Here is a 22,008-nt window from a genome sequence, read left to right on the forward strand (position 1 = left end):
GAGGCCCTCTGTCCAACCAGATTAAGGAGTAACTTTTTGTTACCCACACGTGGGTGTGGTATGGGCTAGCTTCTACTGATTTCTCAAAGAGGCAACTGAAAAGCTTGTGAAGCAATCCTTGATGTTTTAATGATTTTTCTTCAATCCTTTATTGTTGTCTTGCCCACACATAATTTACCACATGTAACTGAACTTTGACCCAATTTGTCTTTCTCAACTTTTTCCAAAGCATTTGTAATCTAGTATAGATAAAATAGAAACAGTTCTTTCTGCAGTAATCTTTCATTGGTTTATGTAACCATTAAATGAATTATGCAACTGACCTGTTAAAAATAATATATGCATGTTGAGGAATAAGTAGAACCTGATTCTTAGTGTTAGGTCGACTAGTGGAAGTGGTTGGTGCTGATTAAAAATAGCCTGCCTGCTGTAAGCATTCACCAAGCAGGATATCAGTTGGTGCATCTGAAAGAGGGATGGGGGACCTTTTCTTAATCCAGCAAGTTGGTTAAGTATTCATTGAAGAGAACTTTTATTGCATGCTGACAATAGGTAAAGAGCAATCCACTATATTCCAGAATAATTAAAACCAGAGTAATCCTAGTAAAAAAAAAAATGATTTGTTAGTATCTTCACATTTTTATGTTATTACTGCTTTGTCTTCATTATGACTTTCATATAAGCTCAATTTCTTTCCAATATGTTACAGGCTTTGGCCAAAGAGTTACAAAATGATGTCCACGTGGTAAGGCGACAAATAAGAGAGCTTAAAAAAATGAAGAAAAACAGGGACGCCTGTAAAACCTCAACCCATAAAGCCCAGACCTTGGCAGCTTCTATCCTGAACATTTCACGGTCAGATTTAGAGGAAATACTAGACACAGAAGATGAAGTGGTGAGATAATTTAAATATTTATTAGTAAAGGGTTTATTACACATTGGACTTAAGTACATATTCTTATTCATTTTATAACTCTTAGAATTTCATCTTTAAGATAGTATTAATGATGGTAAGATTGTTAAAGTGCCAATGAAAGATACACATCAAGTATTAACCAACTCAAAAAGCCTTTAAAGAAATTTAACTGTATAATATAGAAATAAGCTAGTACTTATAACCTTTCAAATTACTTGTTATTCAATTCATTTATTCTTTCTTATCCTCCATTTTCTTTAATTTAATCATATTACATATCATGTAAACCAGTATACTTAATTAAGCTAGTTTAAATGGATTTAGTTAAGCTGAGTCTCCACTGATTTGAAGTTTTTTTCTCCTTGCGAGATTTTTTAAAAAGTGCCAAATCTATTGGCTTTCATAGCTAAATTCAAAATTGTTGTTCACCAATATACGCTTTGAAAATATATTGTTGAAAAATATTTATTGCTTATAATTGGGTAAAATACTTCTGTCTGAGTGAATTTATATGCATACAGGTATACTCTTTAATAGCATTTCACACCTCCTGGGAAAGACACTGCATTTTTGACATAGTCACTGCCTCATAAACAGCAGAATCTCATACCGCACAGTCTTTTGTGAAACATGTGTAGGGTGCTCATTCCTATCGTACTATGACTCTGAGCTTTAATTCATGAATATTAGATTTTTATCCTTTGGAATGCTAAAAGATGATGGCACTAGCAGCTTCTCAACAAATATTTGTTCAGTGATAGACTTGGGTGTCTGTATGAGATCATCCTCTGGCCCCCTCATCAGCTTCTGAAAGATCTTCTGGAATAGAGCAAATCTACAATATGTAAAGATTTTTGAACTACCAAGAATCCTTAGATAATAGTTAAAAGGAATCCTACAGGTATTATTTTCATCCAATGGGTGAATTACCAGTTTCTGCATTCAGCAACTATGCGAAAATGTCTGCGACTTTCTATCAAATTCTAAACTTTGAAGTACAAGAACAATATCACATATAGTACCAAATATAAGACACGTGGGAGTAATATTATTTCTGGCAAGGGTGTTAACTAAGCCTTATTATAGGCGTTTAATTAAAATATGTTGATTGATGAGAAACCTAACAAAAATTTAAGGGTAAGGCCTCTATTGTTGCCTAGAAATTTTAAAACACACAGATTTAGCACAGTGTCTCATGTGAGTATGGCTGTTTGCATGTATGTGTTTACACTTACACACATGCAGTGATGCTAACACATGTACATATTCTGGAACACAGAGCCACCAGGTTTTCAAGACCAAGTAATCTCTAAAATGATGCATTCTCTGGGCTAACAAATTAGCAAAAAAAAACCCTCTTTGAATGAGCAGATTAGAAAAGTTGTCCTCTTTGAGTGTGTGAATTAGAAAAGGATCTCTCTTGATAGCCCCAAAGATTAGATGGTGCACGTCTGTGAATAAATGGCACCTCTGCCTCTGGGCGGGTGGAGTCTGAAGACAGAGTACACAGCACTGTAACATGCATGTCACACACTCTTAAGTCCCTCCTGAAAGAGATATAAACACACTGTTCTAAGAGGGATAGGTACATTTTGATATATTTACTAGATTGCATTATAGACTGATCCTGACATCTTCCAGAGGTCCAAGGATTTGCCCAAGCAGAGCCCAGATCACCTGATTTATGTTCTTTACACTATATCGAACTGTAGTAAATTCACATCAGAAACTGTAATGGCCTATCTGAAGTGCCTAGCATGATGCCTGCCATACAGTAAATTTCAACAAATAATAGTTTCTCACACCGTTCCCTTCTTGGAAAGTCTTTTTTTTTTTTTTTTTTTTGTAAACTGAATTACAATTTCAAGTGAATCATCAACTGTGCATGTGAATACATTTCAATTCCAGAAATATTCTATCATGATAATTGATGGGCTGAAAATACTTTGTGACCTACAGAACTTTAAGTTGGAGTGTTCTTTGCCTATCAGTAGATTATTGGATAGTTTGAATCAACAAGCATTTAAATATACCAGAGTCATGCCATGTTCTGTTCTGTTTGTAATGATAACAATTACTCCTTAGTTATCTGCTGACAAGTCAGATTTTAGAATATTAAGTTTTGTGTTATCTCACGAGGGTCACCTGTAAATGATTCTTTTATATAACTCCATCTTATTTTTCACTTTAATTGCTTTCACCCCCATATTAGCCCCTAGTTTGAGCTCCACTGTGAAGGTAGAAATTAAATATTTCTGAATTACCGTGAAATATATAAATATAGCTATATCTTCCATAGTATGTATCTATAAATTAAATTTTAAAGAGCACGGATTTAAATATTACTACTTTGAGATGACAGACTGCTCTTTGTTGAATGTAATTCTACTGATATTACTCTAGATTTATTAAGTATCTAATAGTATAAACAAGTTCATATAAATTTAATTAACACTAGTGTTTCTATTTTTTTTCTTTAGGAAATTGAAAAAACAAAAATTGATGCTGAAAATGACAAGGAATGGATGTTGTACATTCAGAAACTTCTTGAAGGACAGGTGTTTCATTTTTCTGTTTCATATATTAAACTTCTAAATAAGAATTCCAAGCCTTACATTTTCACCAGATGTCTAACTTTTTGTAAACACTACCCCATTATTTACTTCTGTTAGGTAAAGAAGTATTCCAGTAGGTAGAAAGGAAAGTTAACCCTCTATTTGTGCTTTTGGACTTAACAAATGAAACAAATGCCTTGGGATAGAGCCAACATGGGTCTTAGCAAATGCATTAATTAAATTATTGAGTCAACCTCTGTGCTTGCTAGACTGAAAAGGATCCATTCTCTCAGACCTCTTAGGAAAAGAGATACTTTATTATGTGTCTTTAAAGTTAGTAGTTGATATGGACACCTGAGGAGTTCATGGGTTTCAGTGACCTTTTACTATGGACCTGTTTCCAGTCAATTCATGTTTTCCTCACAGCCAGACAGCTGTTTATTACTGTGTCTTCCCGCATTCTCTACAATATTTTCTACTGAGACCTCGAGCAGCTTGTTAGTGGGAAGTAAATATTGATTTGGCATCCTGTCAATGCAGAAAGAATGAAAAAATTTCCACCAGAGGCCCCTCAAACATTTTCCTATCGACATTTTCTGGGCCGAGTGGAAAGCTGCATAGAGGATGACAAGGCCAAGACGAGTTGAAATCCCTGAGGGGTCTATTGAGACTGCTGCTGTGACCTGTGTGATACTTTTTCTTCCCTTTCAAGTATTTTTTTAATACACATATAGTCTACTGGGATGCGCCCCTCTTGTAAGTGATCAAGGGCAGTTTATTGGCAGGTGAGAGCCCTGCTTTTCTAGTCATAGCCAGCTTTTGTTTTGACATCACTGACAGCATGTAATGTATTCTAAAACTTTTTCATTATAGTTCTTTTGGCTCAACCTAATTGTTTATTTTTTAAATGGACTGTAATAAATAAAAGCCAAAATATATTTGTCAAAGTACCCCCAAAATTGTCCTGTGATTTTAGAAAAGTCATTTTAAATGTTTCTGTGTAAAGATTAAAAATAGAAACTGATATTAAATGCAATTATTTTACATTTATATTAACAAGTATCAGTTTCTGTGCTTTTGGTAAAGTCAAGAATAAGTAAATAGTATATAAACTATTCATGTTAGTATCAGTTTGATATATTATTGAGACGTTGTCTGGAATCACTTTAATAACAGTAGGTGATTAAAAATCATTTGCTTAAAGTTGTGTAAGTGTAGATGTGCAGGTGCTAGGCAAGGCCTTAAACACTGACTACTTGCTTTTGAGAACAGAGGCCGTTTCTTAATCGTGTGGTACTCCCAGACCCTAGCTCAGTGGCTGGCACACCAAAGAATTCAATAATGATTGTAATGAGGTTTTTCTTTTCAACTGGAAAATGATAAAAATAAACTTTTAAATGAATTTTTAAAATGTTCACTTCGTAAATGTGGCCTGTATTTATTTGAATTAGAAATTTTATCAAGTATGACTATAAAAATAATAAATCTATACGTATAAAGCTTTGTTAAATTTTGCTAAAACTGTACCGACACTGGACCTGAGTTTTTTTGGTTAACACATGGAGAGGTATATACATACATTCTACATTAGCTGAATGTATGCTTATTCTGTCCAGTAAGTATAAAAAAATCCTGTTGAAAATGGCATCAGACTGCTTAATATTGCAGCTTGATATAGTGCCTTTTTGTGCCACTGAGCCTGGACTCTGGAATATAATTGCCAGGCAGTATTGATTTAATTGCCCAGGTTTATTTGTGGACTCCTAATTATTGACTGGAGGTAAATTTAATGGAGCAGCCTTTATGAACACTGGGAAACCGCTGCTCTTGCTGTTATACATAATGAACTGCATCATGTGCCTTTAGATCATTTTTCAAGCTAATTTTATTCCACTATGACAGTATGATAACATTTAAAAAGTCAAAGACTTTTTATTTTTATTACCGACATAGGTGGTTTTGCTGATGTCTTTGAATTTTGTGAGAGAAAAAATAGGTACTTCATTGGTTGCACTTGATTGTCGCTTTATAATTACACCCAAGAGAAAAATCTATAAAATAAAATACATCTTTTTTTTTTAGCCTACTTTTCTTCTCTCTCAATCTGAGCAATTATATTTGTCCTGAATTTTAGAAAAGGTTTTCTTTGCCCACCAGTTTTTTTTAGAGTCTGAGTTACACTCACAGGATTGTGCGGGCAAAAGTGTAATTATGTTCATTCATACGTTTTGTTTAGTTTATGGCTTATAGCTCCTATGAGCTTACATCATCTTCACATTGTGGATAACTGAAGACATTTTCTAAAAAATACTAATTAGTCCAATATTGATGTTTTGTTATTCAACTATTTTGACAAAATTATTGGAAAACCTCTCTTTTATGTCCTGTCTGTGTGTTGGGCGCTGTATGTGATCGAATCCTGAGATTATGAGGGCGAATCTGGCCTTGTGATTTTGTCTTTTGTTTGATTGGGCCAGAGAATTGCTTTCGGTTAAAAAAATAATTTTTTTCTGCTTTTGTTTGATGGAATGTCATATTGATAAAATATTCACCACAAAATAAAAAGCTGTTCTTCCATGTGGTAGTGTGGAACTAATAATGATATGATACCTACTGCTGTTGTTAGCTACAAGTGCATGAGAACTAAAAGGTCTAAAATTTTAACTTATATATATTTGATACAGAACCCAAATATATGTCATTCTTTCAAGTAGTTGTGATGCTATTGGTAACTTTTTATATTTGACATTTCTCTGCACCTTACATTTGTCCCCAGAGATTTCTAGTAATCAGAACCACACTAAAAAAATCTTACTAAGTCTACTTTTATCTTTCTATGGCATAGCTGCCTTTAATTTCTTTGAACATTTTTATTTGTATAAATCTCTCTTTTCACATTGATATATTTTTTAAAACATAATTTATGGCAGAGACAAACAAGCAAATTGATAATTAAAGTAGGATGGGAGAAACCACCAAAATTAGTTTGTCTGTAGTTTAGGGAGTGGGAGAAAAGATAGAAATAGGCAAAGTAGGCTGAGACCAAATTATAAAAGCTTTTGAGCAGGGTAGGGATGTAATCAGAGTTGTGCTTTAGAAAGATGCTGAAGAGCAACATTGTAGGATGGTTGGAGAGAGGAGAGTGGGAGCAAAAAGGTGTTCTAGGTAAGGGGCAGTGAGAGTCTGGATACGGCCTGGCCATAGTAATAGAAAGGCAGGAGACAGATGTGATCTACATTATAATGAGTGGCTAGATAGCAGTAATGAGATTAGATGAAGGGGTCTGGGTAGGAACCAAAAGATGGGTGAGTTTAATATACTATAGGAGGAGAGAAAGATGATAATATCTTTAGAGGTTTAGGGAACAAAAGAGGTAAAGCAGTTTTAGTTAAACAAAAGAAGTAAAGCCAGGCATAAAATGTTACATATTGTATGATTCCATTCATACAAAATGTAAAAATAAGCAAATTTATAGACAGTTTGTTTGTGGTTGCCGAGGCTGGGGGGATATAGAGAATGGCTGCTTACGGATAGAATTTCTCTGAGGATGATGAAAATGCTCTGGAATTACTAGTGATGGCTACACAATTTTGCGAATGTACTAAAAATCAATGATTTATACACTTTAAAATAGTGAGTTTTGCTATGTGAATTATATCTCCACTTAAAACAGTTAACTCCTTGATAATGGAAAATATTACAAAAAGAAAAAATACATTTAAAATTAAATTTAATAAATTGCTTATTTCACAAGTGTTGTGCCCCCCACCATTAGCAGAGATTTCTTTAAATGCATTTGAACTTGAATTCTGTCTAGTGGCTGTAAATATGAGTAAATGATATAAATGATTTTATTTCAAACTCAGTAGTTTCTTTTCAGTTGGAACATAAGGAGATGTCTCACCTTTATACTCTAATTGGTCTTACCTGTTCACATATCCGAACAAGGAGTCAGTTTTTTAAACTTTGCCCTCTACAAGACAGTGTTTATCTGTTCTGCCCATTCTGATCCCCCAAATTAAAATTATAATAAAGGTTATTTTTAGGCCTTTATAATACCTAAAACAGTCCCTTGTTATTGTGACTTTATAAAGGCAATGAAGATAATTAGTGGAAATTAAGCTGAGCCTGTGCTCTGGAATCATTAAAAAATATGTGAATGAGTACCTTCTACATGCCAGGTATTATTTCAGGTTTGGAGAATATGGCAGTGAATAAAAGAGATAAAAATTCCCTACTCTTATAGAATTTACACTTCTGGGGATGGAGGACAATAAACAGTTAAAATGTATAAACTATGAAATTTAATAGGTAGTTAACTTGAGTAGAATTATGGGTAGATATATTAAAATATGTATGTATGTATAAAACAAATAATACATAGTTATAACCAGAGTGTGGGTCTTTACTAAGATTTCTATAAATACCCTTAGATATGAATGGCTAGAAAATGTGTCCTTGATGTTATGGTGTGTAGCTTTATTCTTTGTTATTTGCTAATCCTTTTTTAGGTTTCATTTTGTCCATTTTAGTCCACTTTGTATAGATCATTTTATTCTATTGGAACTATATCAAAAATTCTGTCTTTTTGCCTTCAGTTTTGGAGAATTTAAAGTACAGACGTTGATCAGTGGCTTTTCTTTACCTTTAAATATCCCTATTCCTATTAGTTGCTTCAGATCTTGCAAATGCTGAAATTTAAAACAGCTAACTTTCCCCAGTGTCCTCTCTGCAAAATATGCTTACCTTCTACAGAATGCCTTGCAGTATGGCAGTGGGAAGGGTTTTATAAATCTCCCTGGCTTTTGTAAATAGAATATACTACTAGCCTGAAGGTTAACTGAAAGTTTCTCCTTGCAGCTCTGAAGCCATTTACTCTGTGGTCGTTTCCTGTGTTGCACTTACAACAAACGCATTCACAAACTGACATACTCACACACTCAGTCTGTCTCATCCATATAAGCCTACACACTCAGTAACCCACACAGAATTAATTCCTCACATTTAGATGAAGTAGCGAGAGTTTAAAATCCTCTACTCACAGCCTTGCTGGGTTTTTTTTATTTAACAAGGTAAGCTTACTTTCGTATCACTAGAATGTGATTAAAGTTAAAAGGACCCTTTTAATAAAATAGTTAAGTTTATTTGAATCTACAATATCAGTTTTTTCATGTAAGTCCTTTTTCTTTTTTTATCATTTTATTGTTTTCTTCGTGTAGTTTTATCTCCTCTAATATATATTCTCGTGCTATAGGAAAACAAAGAAGTTTATAATCAGTATTCTAAAATTAAGTCTCAACCAAATATAAAAAGATTTCTGCCTGGAAGTTCTTTATTAACAGCTAATTCAATTGCTGTATATATTTGAAGTTAGTAATACTATTTATTTAACAAACTTTTATCGAGTGCTAATAGTATGTAAAAGTGCAAGTCAGCATGGGAAACAAATGGGACAATTCATGTCTTTAAAAGACTTAAACTCTAAAGTAGGAAATTAATAAGTGTTAGGATGCAGAGAAAATTGTACACTTGTATGTTGCTAATGATAATGTAAAAGGGTGCTGTTATTGTGGAAAACGCTATGGCAGTTCCTCCACACATTAAGCATAGAGTTACTGTATTATCCAGTAATTCTGCCTTGGGGTATATCTCCAAAAGAATTGAAAGCAGGAACTCAAACAGATACTTGTACACCAATGCTCATAACAGCATTGTTCAAAATAGCCAAATGATGGAAATGATCCAAATGCCCACTGATAAATGAATGGATAAATAAAATGTGGTTTATGTGTACAATTTATTATTCAGCCTTAAAAAGGCATAAGTACTGAAACATGCTACAATAGGGATGAACCTTGAAGACATTATGCTAAGTGAAATAAGTCAGACACAAAAGGACAAATACTCTGATTCCACTTGTTTGAGATTAGTCAAGTTCATAGAGACAGAAAGTAGAGTGGTGGCTGTCAAGGGCTGGTGGAACAAGGGGAATTATTGTTTAATATATGTGGAATTTCAGTTTGGAAAGATGAAAAAGTCCTAGAGACAGAGGTGGTGATGGTTACACAACAACATGAATGTAATTAATGCCACTGAGTAAGTGACTTAAAAATGATTCAAATGATAAAATGTTTGTCATTTCTATAACATAAAACAATTTAAAAAATCTGAACTAGGGTTTATAGTCAGTATATGTGGGGACACAGGTAATATTCATTTTCATTATGATTTCCAAAACATTAGGAAACGCTTATTAATATAAGAGCCAAATTGGTGTAGTCAAACATAGTATGGGACAGTTTTGTCTTCTAGATAGACAAGTTCCTTGAGAGCACAGTGAGTTATCTTTTACCTCCTATACCATGCTAAGGGAAAACAAAAAGTCAGTAAATTGTGCCCTAAAAATATGGATTACCCAGAGAAGCATTAAAATCACTCATATTCTTGCACCTTGAAAAGCCCATCCAATGTCACCTATTCTGTTTTTTGTAACTTTCGAGAGATATTAGCAAGAACGTTTTTCATCTAGATTTAGAACTAGATTTTTCCTTGACTGCAGAAAATAGAACAAGATACATGAAGCACAATGTGTAATAAAATCAAAACCCCTTACTTAAAATGTTTGCATTGTAAAATATCTAAGCCAACCACTCTTCCAGAGCATGAGCTCTGCCTTGTGGAATGATAGGAAACTCAGTAACTGCTGAAGAAATCCATTTTCAGCATCACGTGCCTGAGATTCATTCAGTTTCTCCTTATATTGACCAGAACTCTCTGTGCACAGTAAACTTACAATGGCTTATAGTCGGAAGACCTGGGGTTGCGTTCTGTCTCACGCTAGTATGTGAAGAAGTTAGCTCAAGGCAAGTAACTAAAGCCTCTTTAACTCAATATCTTCAACTATAAGATAGAAAAAATACCACCTGACAGACTTGGAGTGATAAAATAATGAATGCCAAAATGCATTATCCCTTGTAAAAGTGTTTTGTCACCCTTGAAAAGGATAGTAACAGTTCGAGGCCTAGGGAAAATATATGGAAAATAACTCAAACTTAGAATGCTAGTGATTTCTTATGTTTAATTATTTTTAATTTATTTTAAAAGCATATTTTTTTGCTAGATTTGCTACTAGTCTCCCCAGAAGATGCCTAGCCCATTGCCTACTGTAGAGTAAATACAGTCATGCAATGCATGAGGACATTTTGGCCAATGATAGACCACACTATACAATGGTGTCCCCATAAGATGATAATGAAGCTGAAAAATTCTTTTTTTATTAACTTTTATTTTAGGTTCAGGACTACATGTGCAGGTTGTTATATACGTAAACTCATGTCATGGGGGTTTGTTGTATAGATTATTTCATCAAGCAGGTACTAAGCCTAGTACCCAATAGTTATTTTTTCTGATCCTGTCCCTCCTCCCACCTTCTACCCTCAAATAGGCCCCAGGGTCTGTTGTTCCCCTTCTTTGTGTCCATATATTCTCATCATTTAGCTCCCACTTATAAGTGAGAACAGGCAGTATTTGGTTTTCTGTTCCTGCATTAGTTTGCTAAGGATATAATGGAGCTGAAAAATTCTTATTACCAAGTGACACTGTAACCATCCTAAGGTGGTAGCACAACACATTACTCTTGTTTGTAGTGATGCTGGTGTAAACAAACCTGCTATGCTGCTACCCATAGAAAAATATAGCGTATACAATATAGCGTACACAAAAATATAGCGTATGTACTGCACATAATACTCAATAATGATAATAAAAGTCTATAACTAGTTTGTGTATTTACTATGCCATATATTTTTTTTGCGGGGGGGAGGTCAGAGTCTCGCTCTGTCTCCCAGATTGGAGTGCAATGGCACAATCTTGACTCACCAAAACCTCCGCCTGCCGGGCTCAAGCAGTTCTGCCTCAGCCTCCTGAGTAGCTGGGACTACAGGCGCATGCCACTATGCCTGGCTAATTTTTTTAATATTTTGTAGAGATTGGGTTTTGCCATGTTGCCCAGGCGGGTCTCCAACTCCTGAGCTCAGGTGATCTGCTTGCCTCAGCCTCCCAAAGTGCTGGGATTACAGATGTGAGCCACTGTGCCCAGCCTACTATGCCATGCATTTTATCATTATTTTAGAGTGTACTCTTCTACTTACTTAAAAAAAAAAAAAAAACCTTAACTGTAAAACAGCCTAAGGCAGGTCCTTCAGGAGGTATTCCAGGAGAAGGCATTGTTAACATAGGAGGTGACAGCTCTGTGCGTGTTATTGTCCCTGAAGACCTTCCAGTGGGACAAGATGTGGAGGTGGAAGACAGGGATAGTGATGACCCTGACCCTATGTAGGCCCAGGGTAATGTGTGTGTTTGTGTCTTATTCTTTAATTAAAACTTTAAAAATAAAAAAAATAAAAATAGATAATTATTTATATCCTTACAGAATAAGGATATGAAAATGTTTTTGTACAACTGTATGGTATGTTTGTGTTTTAAGCTAAGTGTTCTTACAAGGGTCAAAAATTGAAGCTTACAAAGTAAAGTTACAGTAAGCTAAGGTTAATTTATTATTGAAGAAAGAAAAAGGTTTTTTAATACATTTAGTGAAGCCCATGTATACAGGGTTTATAAAATCTACAGTAGTGTACAGTAATGTCCTAGGCCTTCACATTTACTCACAACTCACTCACTGACTTGCCCAGAGCAACTTCTAGTCCCACAGGCTCCATTCACGGTAAGCGTCCTATTCAGGGGTACCATTTTATAAAATCTTCTATACCATATTTTTACTATGCCTTTCCTATGTTTAGATATACTAATACTTATGATTGTATTACATTTGCCTACAGTATTTAGTACAGTAACATGCAGTCACAGGTTTCTAGCCTAAGAGCAGTAGGCCATAGCATATTGTCTAGGTGTGCAACAGGCTATACCATCTAGGTTTGGACAATGACAAAATTGCCTAACAATGTATTTCTCAAAATGCGTCCCTATTGCTCAGTGATGCATAACTGTATTTGTTGAGTGCTTTCATTGAGGAGGTATAATTCACTATTCACATTCATCCCGATTCTGGAGCGACATATTTAAATCAACATTTTTAATCATATTTTAACATTTTTAATCATTTTAATCATTTTTAATCATTTAAATCATTTTAATTTAACATTTTTAATCATTTTAATCTGGAGCGACATATTTAAATCAACATTTTTCCTATCTGTACTATTAAGTGTTCTCTTAGTCATTTCAGGCTGTTATTCCAGAATACTATAGACTGGGAAACATTTATTTTTCACATTTCTGGGGTCTGGGAAGTCCAACATCAGGCATTAGCCGTAGGAGCATTCTTTCTGTTTTGTGGGTCGTGGTCTTCTCATTGTATTCTCACATAGCAGAGAGAGCAAGAGAGAGAGTAAGCTCTCCTATCTCTTTTTATAAGGGCACTAATCCCATTCAGGATGCTTCCATCCTCATGACCTAATTACCTCCCAAAGCCCTTACCTCTTAATACCATCACGTTGGGGTTTAGGATTTCAACATAAAAATTTTGGGGGAACACAAGCATTTAGTTAATAACAAGGGTCTACCTGCTAAATACTTTTTATATCAGTTAAGCTTTCTTTTCCTGAACTCGGAGTTCATATCCATGTGATAAACATTGGTATTCACACCTAGTCCTATTGAGACCCCAAATTATTTCTTTAATGTCTACATAAAAAGGGACTCCTTGTTATAGTGGACTGTAGACTCTTAAAGCATTATCTCTAGCGTGAATATCTCACCTAGTCATGAAGGAGCATACAAAGAATGGACATATCCCCTTAAAGTATATATACTACACAGTTTCTGGCGTTTGAGAAGAAAGTCATATTAGGATAGTCCGAATACCAGTATTAAGATGTATTTGTCATTATGTGTGCTGGTTTTGTGAGAAGACAACTAGGACTTCAAAAGGGCCTTGCAGGGGGTTGGAGAAGGTAGGGTAAAGTAGTAATGTGTCAGGCTTTGTGTAAGACCAATGTCCAAACAATTCATAGGGGTCCAAACTGATGTCCAAGGGAGCTTTTTGTGCTGGTATCATTGCCCAAAGCATTATCTTAAAGGTAAGGGCACAGCAGTAGTCTCTGATCTGTGAGAATATTGGTTATCAGTTAGGGAAAAGTGACTTGATAGGAGTGGAAAATGAGGGAGGGGAAGAAACCTCCCAGCTGCTGAGGAACCAGTGACAAGGGGTTATCTCTATCTAGGCAAGTTTTGGGGACGAGAACTATAGTGTCACACAGACACCAGACAAGAGGCCTAATCACAGCCTAGAGGTGCTTCTGGGTTTGAAGGAAAGTCTATAGCTAACTTAAATTTCTCTTCTATCTTACATAACTTACCATAGCCCTAAAGAACTTGCTGGCAGTTCATTTTACTAAATCCTGAAGTATCTTACCAAGCGTCTCCCTAACCCCAAGGACTTTACAAATAGAGTAGATCACCCATTTGCTTTAAGTGTTATGGAAGCAGTCCTTGAGGCTTTTTTCTTCATTCTGTTTTACAACTTCTAGAGTAAGTTTCAAAATTAAAGAGAGAAAAACTATAGCCTTCAACAGAGTTTGAAAGAAGCAGGCATAGCCTTCTCCGTGTCCATTTATAGCAGAACTCCAAGAGGTCTTTATATCTATTCGGATATGCAGCAGAAATAGAAACAACCATTTAGGAGACATGACTCAAAATTCAGTGCCAAATTTAAATTATAAATACATTGTTCTTTCTGATGGCCTTCTTGATTATTTTAACAAGTTCAGTCTTTAACTACAGGATAATAGAGTGGATGCTAACCACTCAGATATGTGTGTGTGCTTGTATATATGTAAAGAAATGCATATACCAAATGTTGCACCTTTAATTTTATAATAAACCTACAGTATCCTTTCTAAGGTCTCATTAAATCAGATTTTAAGAGCAGATATAATTCGTGAAATTTTATATTCTTCACTTTCAATATGACTCTAGATAAAAGTCAAATTTTATCTTACAAGAAATATCTTTCTGGTCATAGTTTTCAAACAGAAAACAAGAATAAAAATGGCCAAATTGTTAATTGTACCCTTTATACTTAAAAGTTATCCTTATTTCCATTTTTCTTTCAATACAAAAGAATTTCAATTTCATATTAAGAGCATATTCCTATTAATGCTGATATAATAAGTTACTTTTATGTTTAGCAATCATGGACTTTAAGCTTTGCTATTTTTCTTAGTTCTCAAGCATCTGCAGTCATCATTTGTATCATTTTATATGTCACCTCTAAAGGAAGCCACATTTGTAAGTGTGAGTAATAAATTTAAGATTGTGGTAGTTGCATACCAGTTCCTAAGGGTAAACTTCTGCAGGTGTTTATATGTCAGAGAAGCTAAAAATCTGGGTGAAATCAGGGGAGATCCCTCCTATAATGGAAATCACTCTTTGCAGCGGAAACAGCCAGAATGACTAGGAAGATCTGCCTTAAGACTACCTATAGACTAAGGCAAACTTTGTCAGATATCCCAGTTAAATTTCTATGCCAAGAAATTTCACTCAGTATGAAATCTTCACCTGTCCATTTTTCTCTTTATGCTGAAGAGTTTAAGCATGTGTAACTCTGCACTGATATGCCCAGGAGTATCGTTTCTCCTTTTTTATCCAAGAGAGAAAAAGAAATCATGCAGGTTTTCTGGACTTTGTAATCCCTGGCAAATACCATCTGAGATGAAACCCACAGCAGCATAATGTTGGTTTGTTGTTTCAGATGTATTTGATAGGGTGCAAGAAGATCTTTGCTGTGGTCAGTCAGATTGTCACTTCTATCCAACTCTAAAATCCTATTAGTAAAAAGGCAGCCGTGCCTGTCTGTCCCTCAGAGATTTCTAAGGGAGACATAGCCCCTTCTAGAATGCATATAAAGATAATATAATTAACTATAAACTCCTTGTATGAAACAAATATGCATTTAATCTGGACTTCAAAGTAGAAGAAGGTTTGGTTCTCTTGTTCTTAGTGTTTTTAAAACATTTTGCACTTTAAAAAATATGGCAAACAAACAAGCAGACCATGTGAATTTTTAAAGTGCTTTCCAAGGCATGTTGTATTTTAAGTACAGTTTCAGTCCTAACTCTAAAGCGTAGAGCTACATGCTGAGAATTGATGTTCATGTGGTACTGTAAGATTTTGAAGAGCTTTCTTGAATCACTGAAGATTAAATTATGTTCCATCTGACTTTCCAGTTCACTATAATTTATGATGTTTGAGAAGTAGCATGATGTAAGTAATAACTCTTAATTAACCAAAATAGCCAGTTAACTTGAAAATTCCACTATTAGCCATTTTTATAAACAAAATCTTTTGGTAATTCATTGTAGACTAAGCAGAATTGTTTTGTGTACAATCTGTGAAAAATGTTTGCTAAATAAATGAATAGTATAAACTTGGTGAGAGAGGTTATTTTTAAAACCAAAGTTGTTAGTCCATTCATTATTTGATTACATATTGAATCTGTTCCATAAAGCAAGAACTATTTGTAAAGCAGGCAGGGACAGCTACTTAAATTTTTTAAATTGACAGTTACTTTAAATTGTTGTATTTATTTGAAAACAGTAAGTATATTTTATGAAATGTTTTGTAGTTCTGACTTTTTCTTAGTCTTCCTCTAAATTTGTTTGAATTATTAACTATTTTATCATATTTTCTGTTATAAAATTAACTTAATTATGACTGAGCCTTATGTATTTAAAAAATAAGTTTTGAAAGACCTCTGTGAAAGCCAAATTTACAGTTAACAATAAACCATAAAGTATAAACAGCAAATAGAGTGAACACTGGGTTTAGAGGAAAATATTTTCAATTGGGTCATAGAAAGGAAAAATAGAAAAATTGAATTAAAAATTTTAAATCTCACACTGGTAAGATATATGAAATTTTGTCTAAAATTATGTAATGACAAATAATATGATTCTTCTGAACTATTATAGACAGATAGGTTCCCGCAAAAGTGGTAGTTGTACACATACTATGCATTTTGATTTAAGGGTTGACTTCTTTTTGAAATCCAAAATGTGTTAGCCTCTATAAAAAGCTTAAAGGAAGCTTATAATCAATAAAACAGGATTGGCATACAGTTGTGTTTAACTTTGAGGCTTTTAGTTTTATTGGAAGCCAGAGCAAGAGAATAAAGGGAGTTGGTAATAAATTCGTAAACGGACTTCCCATTCCACATTGGAGGCTTTCTGGAAGAGTTATTTGAGCTTGACTTTTTCAAGGCAATGTCCATGTTTAAAATTGTTCAGCTCTCAAGATAATAAGAGTAGATTAAGATTTAAACTTGAAAACAAAATTTGCAAACTATATGATTAATGCCAACACATTGTGGACTGGTGAAAGGTCTGTGACATTATTACATAGGAAATGATATAACCAGCATGTTCCCCCAAACTATGTTTCATGGACCAGTATTTCAGCCTGATAAAGAGACCATAAGAAAAGGATGGACAAATGAATTTAGAAATAGGATATTATATTGTCCTCTTGGAGAAACACAGTGCCTATTAGCCTCTTAAACACTCTTAACAGGTCCTGAACTAAAGGAACTGTTTAGAAGTTTGGTTTGTTTCCCAAATTTATTTGATTAGAGAACAATTTTAGAAAATGAAACACTCACTTCTGCCTTGTTTCTTCCAGTAAGGGATGGGAAATTACCACCATCTTGTATCTTCCTTTTAGATAGGAATGCACGTAGTACTGAGTGACATCATTTAAATGAAAGTTGCCCAGTAGTCTTGTCATTTTTTTTGTGCATTTCTTTCACACCTAATATTAATGCTCTCAAGGTTTAAATTTTTATTTGTAAAACTGACATCTTTGTCCAATGTAACTCTTTTTTACATCCAAGAAGAGCAGTGTGTCAAAATTAAAACGTACTGGTTTTATCATTATCCTCCAGAAGAGAGCTGATCATATTCTTTTTTCTTATTTCTAAGATATGCTTTTCCCACTTCTTCACTTTCCTGAAATTGGGATGCGTATGCAATATGTGTGTGTTTGATGTTGTAGATTTTTTCCCCCTAGAAAAGCTGTTGTAAAGTCAATGTGTATGTCTTCTATTCATCTGTATCTTAAAACTGAAGAAATCTGGTCTTTTGGTATCTTATACTTTCTTTAGTGGTAAGTTTCAAGTAAGACAAATATGTGAAGCTCCTGTGTTTCTGGGGAACAGACACAGACTCAGGCTACCTTAAGGAGCAGGCAGATTACTATAAACATAAGAAGGGACTAGACTAGAATGTTCTTTGGGCCTGAGGCAGTTTTCTGGATCAGCTGTGGTCTCTATTTCTCCTTCATGGCTGATGTGGTCTATTTGTTTGTGCCTGTCTGCTCTTTAGTTCTACTATCACAGCCAATCTCTTCTCTTTTCACCAGTCCAAATTTAGCAAAGAGCCATTCTGATTGGTTTAATTATAGACACCTTAGGGGAGCATAGCTGAGGACCCAGACAAAGGCCGTCAGGCCATCCTGGGTCAGATGCCGACAGTGATGCTGTCAGTGGTCCATCCTAGCACAAAAATGGGCCTGATGCTACTGCCCTGCAGGGAAGGAGGCTGGGCATGCTAAGCATTCCCATTAATATATTCAGGGAAACAGAAGTAGTCTGTCCCTGGTTGATCTAAAGGACAAGTCCAAGAAATGACTTAACAAGCTTCTTAATTATGACAGACCTCTTATGTGAGGCTAGGTAGCTGAGAATAAGGACAAGAGAGATTTCTAGGATTTAGAAGTAACTGGGGCTGCATTTCAGATTGTCTTTTACTTACCACCAATAACTGTATAACTGTATTGGATGAGTTGGAGTTCTACAGGCAACTCAGTGAAGCAGAGGGAACAATAAAACTTGACCAGAAAAGTAATATAAATTATGAAATTTGAAAATGTAGTCTACATTTCATAAACTCAGCAGTTTGCAACATGTGTATTACACTTTGATATGCCAAACAACTTTTCTATAACAACTTAATCAATGGGTATACTTTTGCCATTTTTTCCTCTGAAGTTTTTACTCTACAATTCTTGAGATGTTCGGCTCTAACACAGACATGTGAATTGATGGTTCTCTCTCATTCTTTTATGAGTGATGAACATACAGTGCTACTTCTATGGGCCTGTGTGCCCTAGAGATGACTGTAACCTGCTATTGATCAGCTGATTGAAGATAAATGGCTTAGCTGCTTGTATTGCAGATTACATCATTAACATGGTCAGTAAACCATGAATTGTTCAATAAGGCGTTTATCTTTTTTCATTTTACTTCTGCTCTTTTATCATTTTTATTAGAAAAGACAAAATTACCCACACTAACCAGCAAGATCAGTAGAAAAGAGATCCAGTAGGGTACCATTATGGCTGCAAAGTTGCAGACCTCTAACTTCTAATGGTTTAATGATATTTAGTATGTTTTTGAACTGAAGAAAATATAGAGTTTTAATAATCTTTTTTGTGTTTCTTTTACAGCTTCCTTTTGCCTCATATTTACTAGAAGCAGTACTGGAAAAAATAAATGAAAAAAAGAAACTAGTTGAAGGATATTTCACAATTATGAAAGATATTAGATGATATTAAAATGGAGAGCTTTATTACAAATGTGAAAACTTTTTATGTGGTGTGATTGGAATATATGCATTGCAATCCTGATACAGTATCTGCTCCAACTATCAATACTCAGGTTCAATACAAAAATAAGAAGTCTCTGAAAATAATTAATTGCTGAACAAGTGAAACTAATTAAGTGCATAGCCATTTAAAAGGAAATAGTGTAGCATTTGATTGTTGAATACAAATATTGCCACAAATCAATGCAAACTTAAAAATGATTTTCCTTCTAGTGCATTAAAAGAAACTGAACAGGCTTGGCACACAAATTGGTCTGAGCATAGGAAGAAAAAGTATCAACTAAGGATTTAATGTTTTAAGTTTCATAAAGAAACTAGATTTTTTACATAAAACTGCTACAGATGGCCATAAGTGGTCCAGGGAGCAACAGATTTGTATTACGAGCAAATATAAAATGAAGCATCATAACTTGAGCATTTATTGAAATAAATTGTGTGGTCCAATTGAATCTGTTCTCATTGATGTGCTGGTTTATGTAGGAGATACTGTGTATTTGTACAACTATTTGGCAAAAATAAAAACATTTTCTTCTCTCTCTTAAATTCACAATAGTATATGTTGTGTAATCATATAAATTCACAGGGGACCACAAACCCAGTGTATAAAATTAGGCTCTAATTAACAGAACTACTACTGTGGTCAACTAATTATTAAAGTTACATTCTTAACTATGATGTCATTCTTGCTTAGATTCCTGAACATTCCCACCTCATTTCACCTCTTCACCATGTTCCTGCCATACCCTTTTCGGTTCCTCTAATTCACCAAACTGGTGCCTGCCTCCCACATTTGCCCTTGGTCTTCTCTCTTTCTAGAATACTCTGCACTCAACTTTCCTCATGGCTGGCTCCTTCTCATCATTCAGGTCCAGTTTCCCCGGTCCCTCAGAGACACATTCTCTGACCAGCTTACTATTTTATTTCCTCATAGCACAAAATTACCTATCTGTTCATGTATTTGTTTTCTTGTTTATTTTCTTTTTTCCCCTCTTTAGTATGTAGGTCCCATGAGATTAAAACAAGGGTTGGCAGATTATAGCCTGCAGGGCGAATCTGGCCTGCTACCTGTTTTGTATGGCCCACAAGCTAAGAATGATTTTTGCCTTATTAAATGGTTTTTAAAAAATCAAAAGGAGAATACTATTTTGTAGCATGTGAAAATTATATAAAATTCAAATTTTGGTGTCCTTCAATAAAGTTTTATTGGAACACGGTGGTGCTCATTCATTTCTGTATTACTTATGGCTGTTTTCACACTACATGAGTGTAGCTGAGTAGTTACGGAAGAGACTGTGCTTCTCTTATAACTTTGCACTACTGCTTGGAATACTACAAATCACAATGACACAGTTACAACTTGACAGAATTTTAGGTGACACAAATACTGCCTTACTGTAATTTAAAACAAACAAACAAACAAAAAAACCAGCACATACTTTTCATGTCAAAACAAGAAAAGAAAAAAGAAATGACCATCAAATGTCACACACTTAAGGCACAATGAAGTGCGGATTTTCTTATTGAATTAGATGGCGAAGCATTGTGTTTATTATGTGATGACACTATATGCCCAAAGGATGCAATTAAAACATTACCATACTAAGCATTCATCACAGTATTCCCAACTCACAGGAAAGCACAAGTAATAAAAAATTACAAAACTTAAAATGTAATACTTTATTACAGCAAAATTTTGTTCCAAAGATAAAAATGAGACTGCATAGTATGACTTTGATACCAAGACTAAACAAAGACAGTGTACAAAAAAAGGAAAATGTGGTAGACTGAGAAATGGCCCCTGAAGATGTTCACTCCTTAATCCCTGAAACCTGCAAATGTGTTACCTTATATGTCAAAAGGAAATTTGCAAATATGATTAAGTCAAGGATCTTGAGTGGGAAGATTATCTTGGATTACTGATGTGAGCCTGATGAAACTGCAAGTGTTCTTATGAGAGGGAGGCAGGAAGAGTCAGAGAGAGAGTAATTCTACCAGAGAGGTAGAAGGAGAAATTTGAAGATGCTACACTACTGACTTAAAATATGGAGGAAAGGGCTATGAGCCAAAGAATGTGGATGGCCCTTGGAGACCAGAAAAGGCAAGGAAACAGAGTCTTCCTATAACCTTGGGAAAAGCTCAGTCCTGTCAGCACCTTGACTTTACCCCAGTGAAACTGATTTTGGACATCTAGAAATGTAAGATAATACATTTTATCTAATTTAAGCCACTAAGTTTGTGGTACTTTCTGACTGCAAAAATAGAAAACAAATAGAAGTTGCCAAAAATCTGTTTAGAAGTTTTACGTCTGTGTTCATGAGGGATATTGGTCAAAAGATACACAATCAGGGCTGGTTCAATATTCAGAAATCAATCAGTGTAAACCACCATATTAACAGGCTAAAAATAACATGCGATCATAAAATTTGATATAGAAAAAGCATGTGACAAAAATTGGCACTCATTTATTTAAAAAAAACTCAGAGCCGGGCACAGTGACTCATGCCCGTAATCCCAGCACTTTGGGAGGCCTAGGTGGGCGGATCATGAGGTAAGGAGATTGAGACCGTCTTGGCTAACACGGTGAAACCCAATCTCTACTAAAAATACAAAAAATTAGCCGGACGTGGTGGCGGGCGCCTGTAGTTCCAGCTATCGGGAGGCTGAGGCAGGAGAATGGCCTAAATCCGGGAGGCGGAGCTTGCAGTGAACGGAGATCCCGCCGCTGCACTCCAGCCTGGGCGAAAGAGTGAGACTCCCTCTCAAAAATAAAATAAAATAAAATAAAAAAACAAACTCAGAAAACTAGACATAGGGACTTCTCAATTTGATAAAACAATCTTTTAAAAGCCTACAGCTAACA

General features: G+C 34.8%; 1 protein-coding gene across 2 annotated transcripts; it reads left to right on the forward strand.

The window, feature by feature from the left end:
• The first annotated feature begins 411 nt into the window (after nt 1-411).
• Nucleotides 412-20,360, forward strand: CNTLN (centlein, centrosomal protein). Of its 2 annotated transcripts, XM_011992648.1 has the most exons (4): nt 412-552; nt 710-895; nt 3,397-3,474; nt 18,991-20,360. In XM_011992648.1, the coding sequence occupies exons 2-4, from the start codon at nt 776-778 to the stop codon at nt 19,090-19,092; spliced, it is 300 nt and encodes a 99-aa protein (XP_011848038.1). In that variant the 5' UTR covers nt 412-552; nt 710-775; the 3' UTR covers nt 19,093-20,360. The 2 variants fall into 2 exon arrangements, with proteins under 2 accessions (XP_011848038.1, XP_011848037.1); XM_011992647.1 differs by lacking the exon at nt 412-552 and having other exon boundaries at nt 702-895.
• Nucleotides 20,361-22,008: the final 1,648 nt, after the last annotated feature.

The sequence above is a fragment of the Mandrillus leucophaeus genome, unplaced genomic scaffold (genome assembly GCF_000951045.1).
Source record: "Mandrillus leucophaeus isolate KB7577 unplaced genomic scaffold, Mleu.le_1.0 Scaffold415, whole genome shotgun sequence".
In the NCBI taxonomy this organism is placed as follows: Eukaryota; Metazoa; Chordata; class Mammalia; order Primates; family Cercopithecidae; genus Mandrillus; species Mandrillus leucophaeus.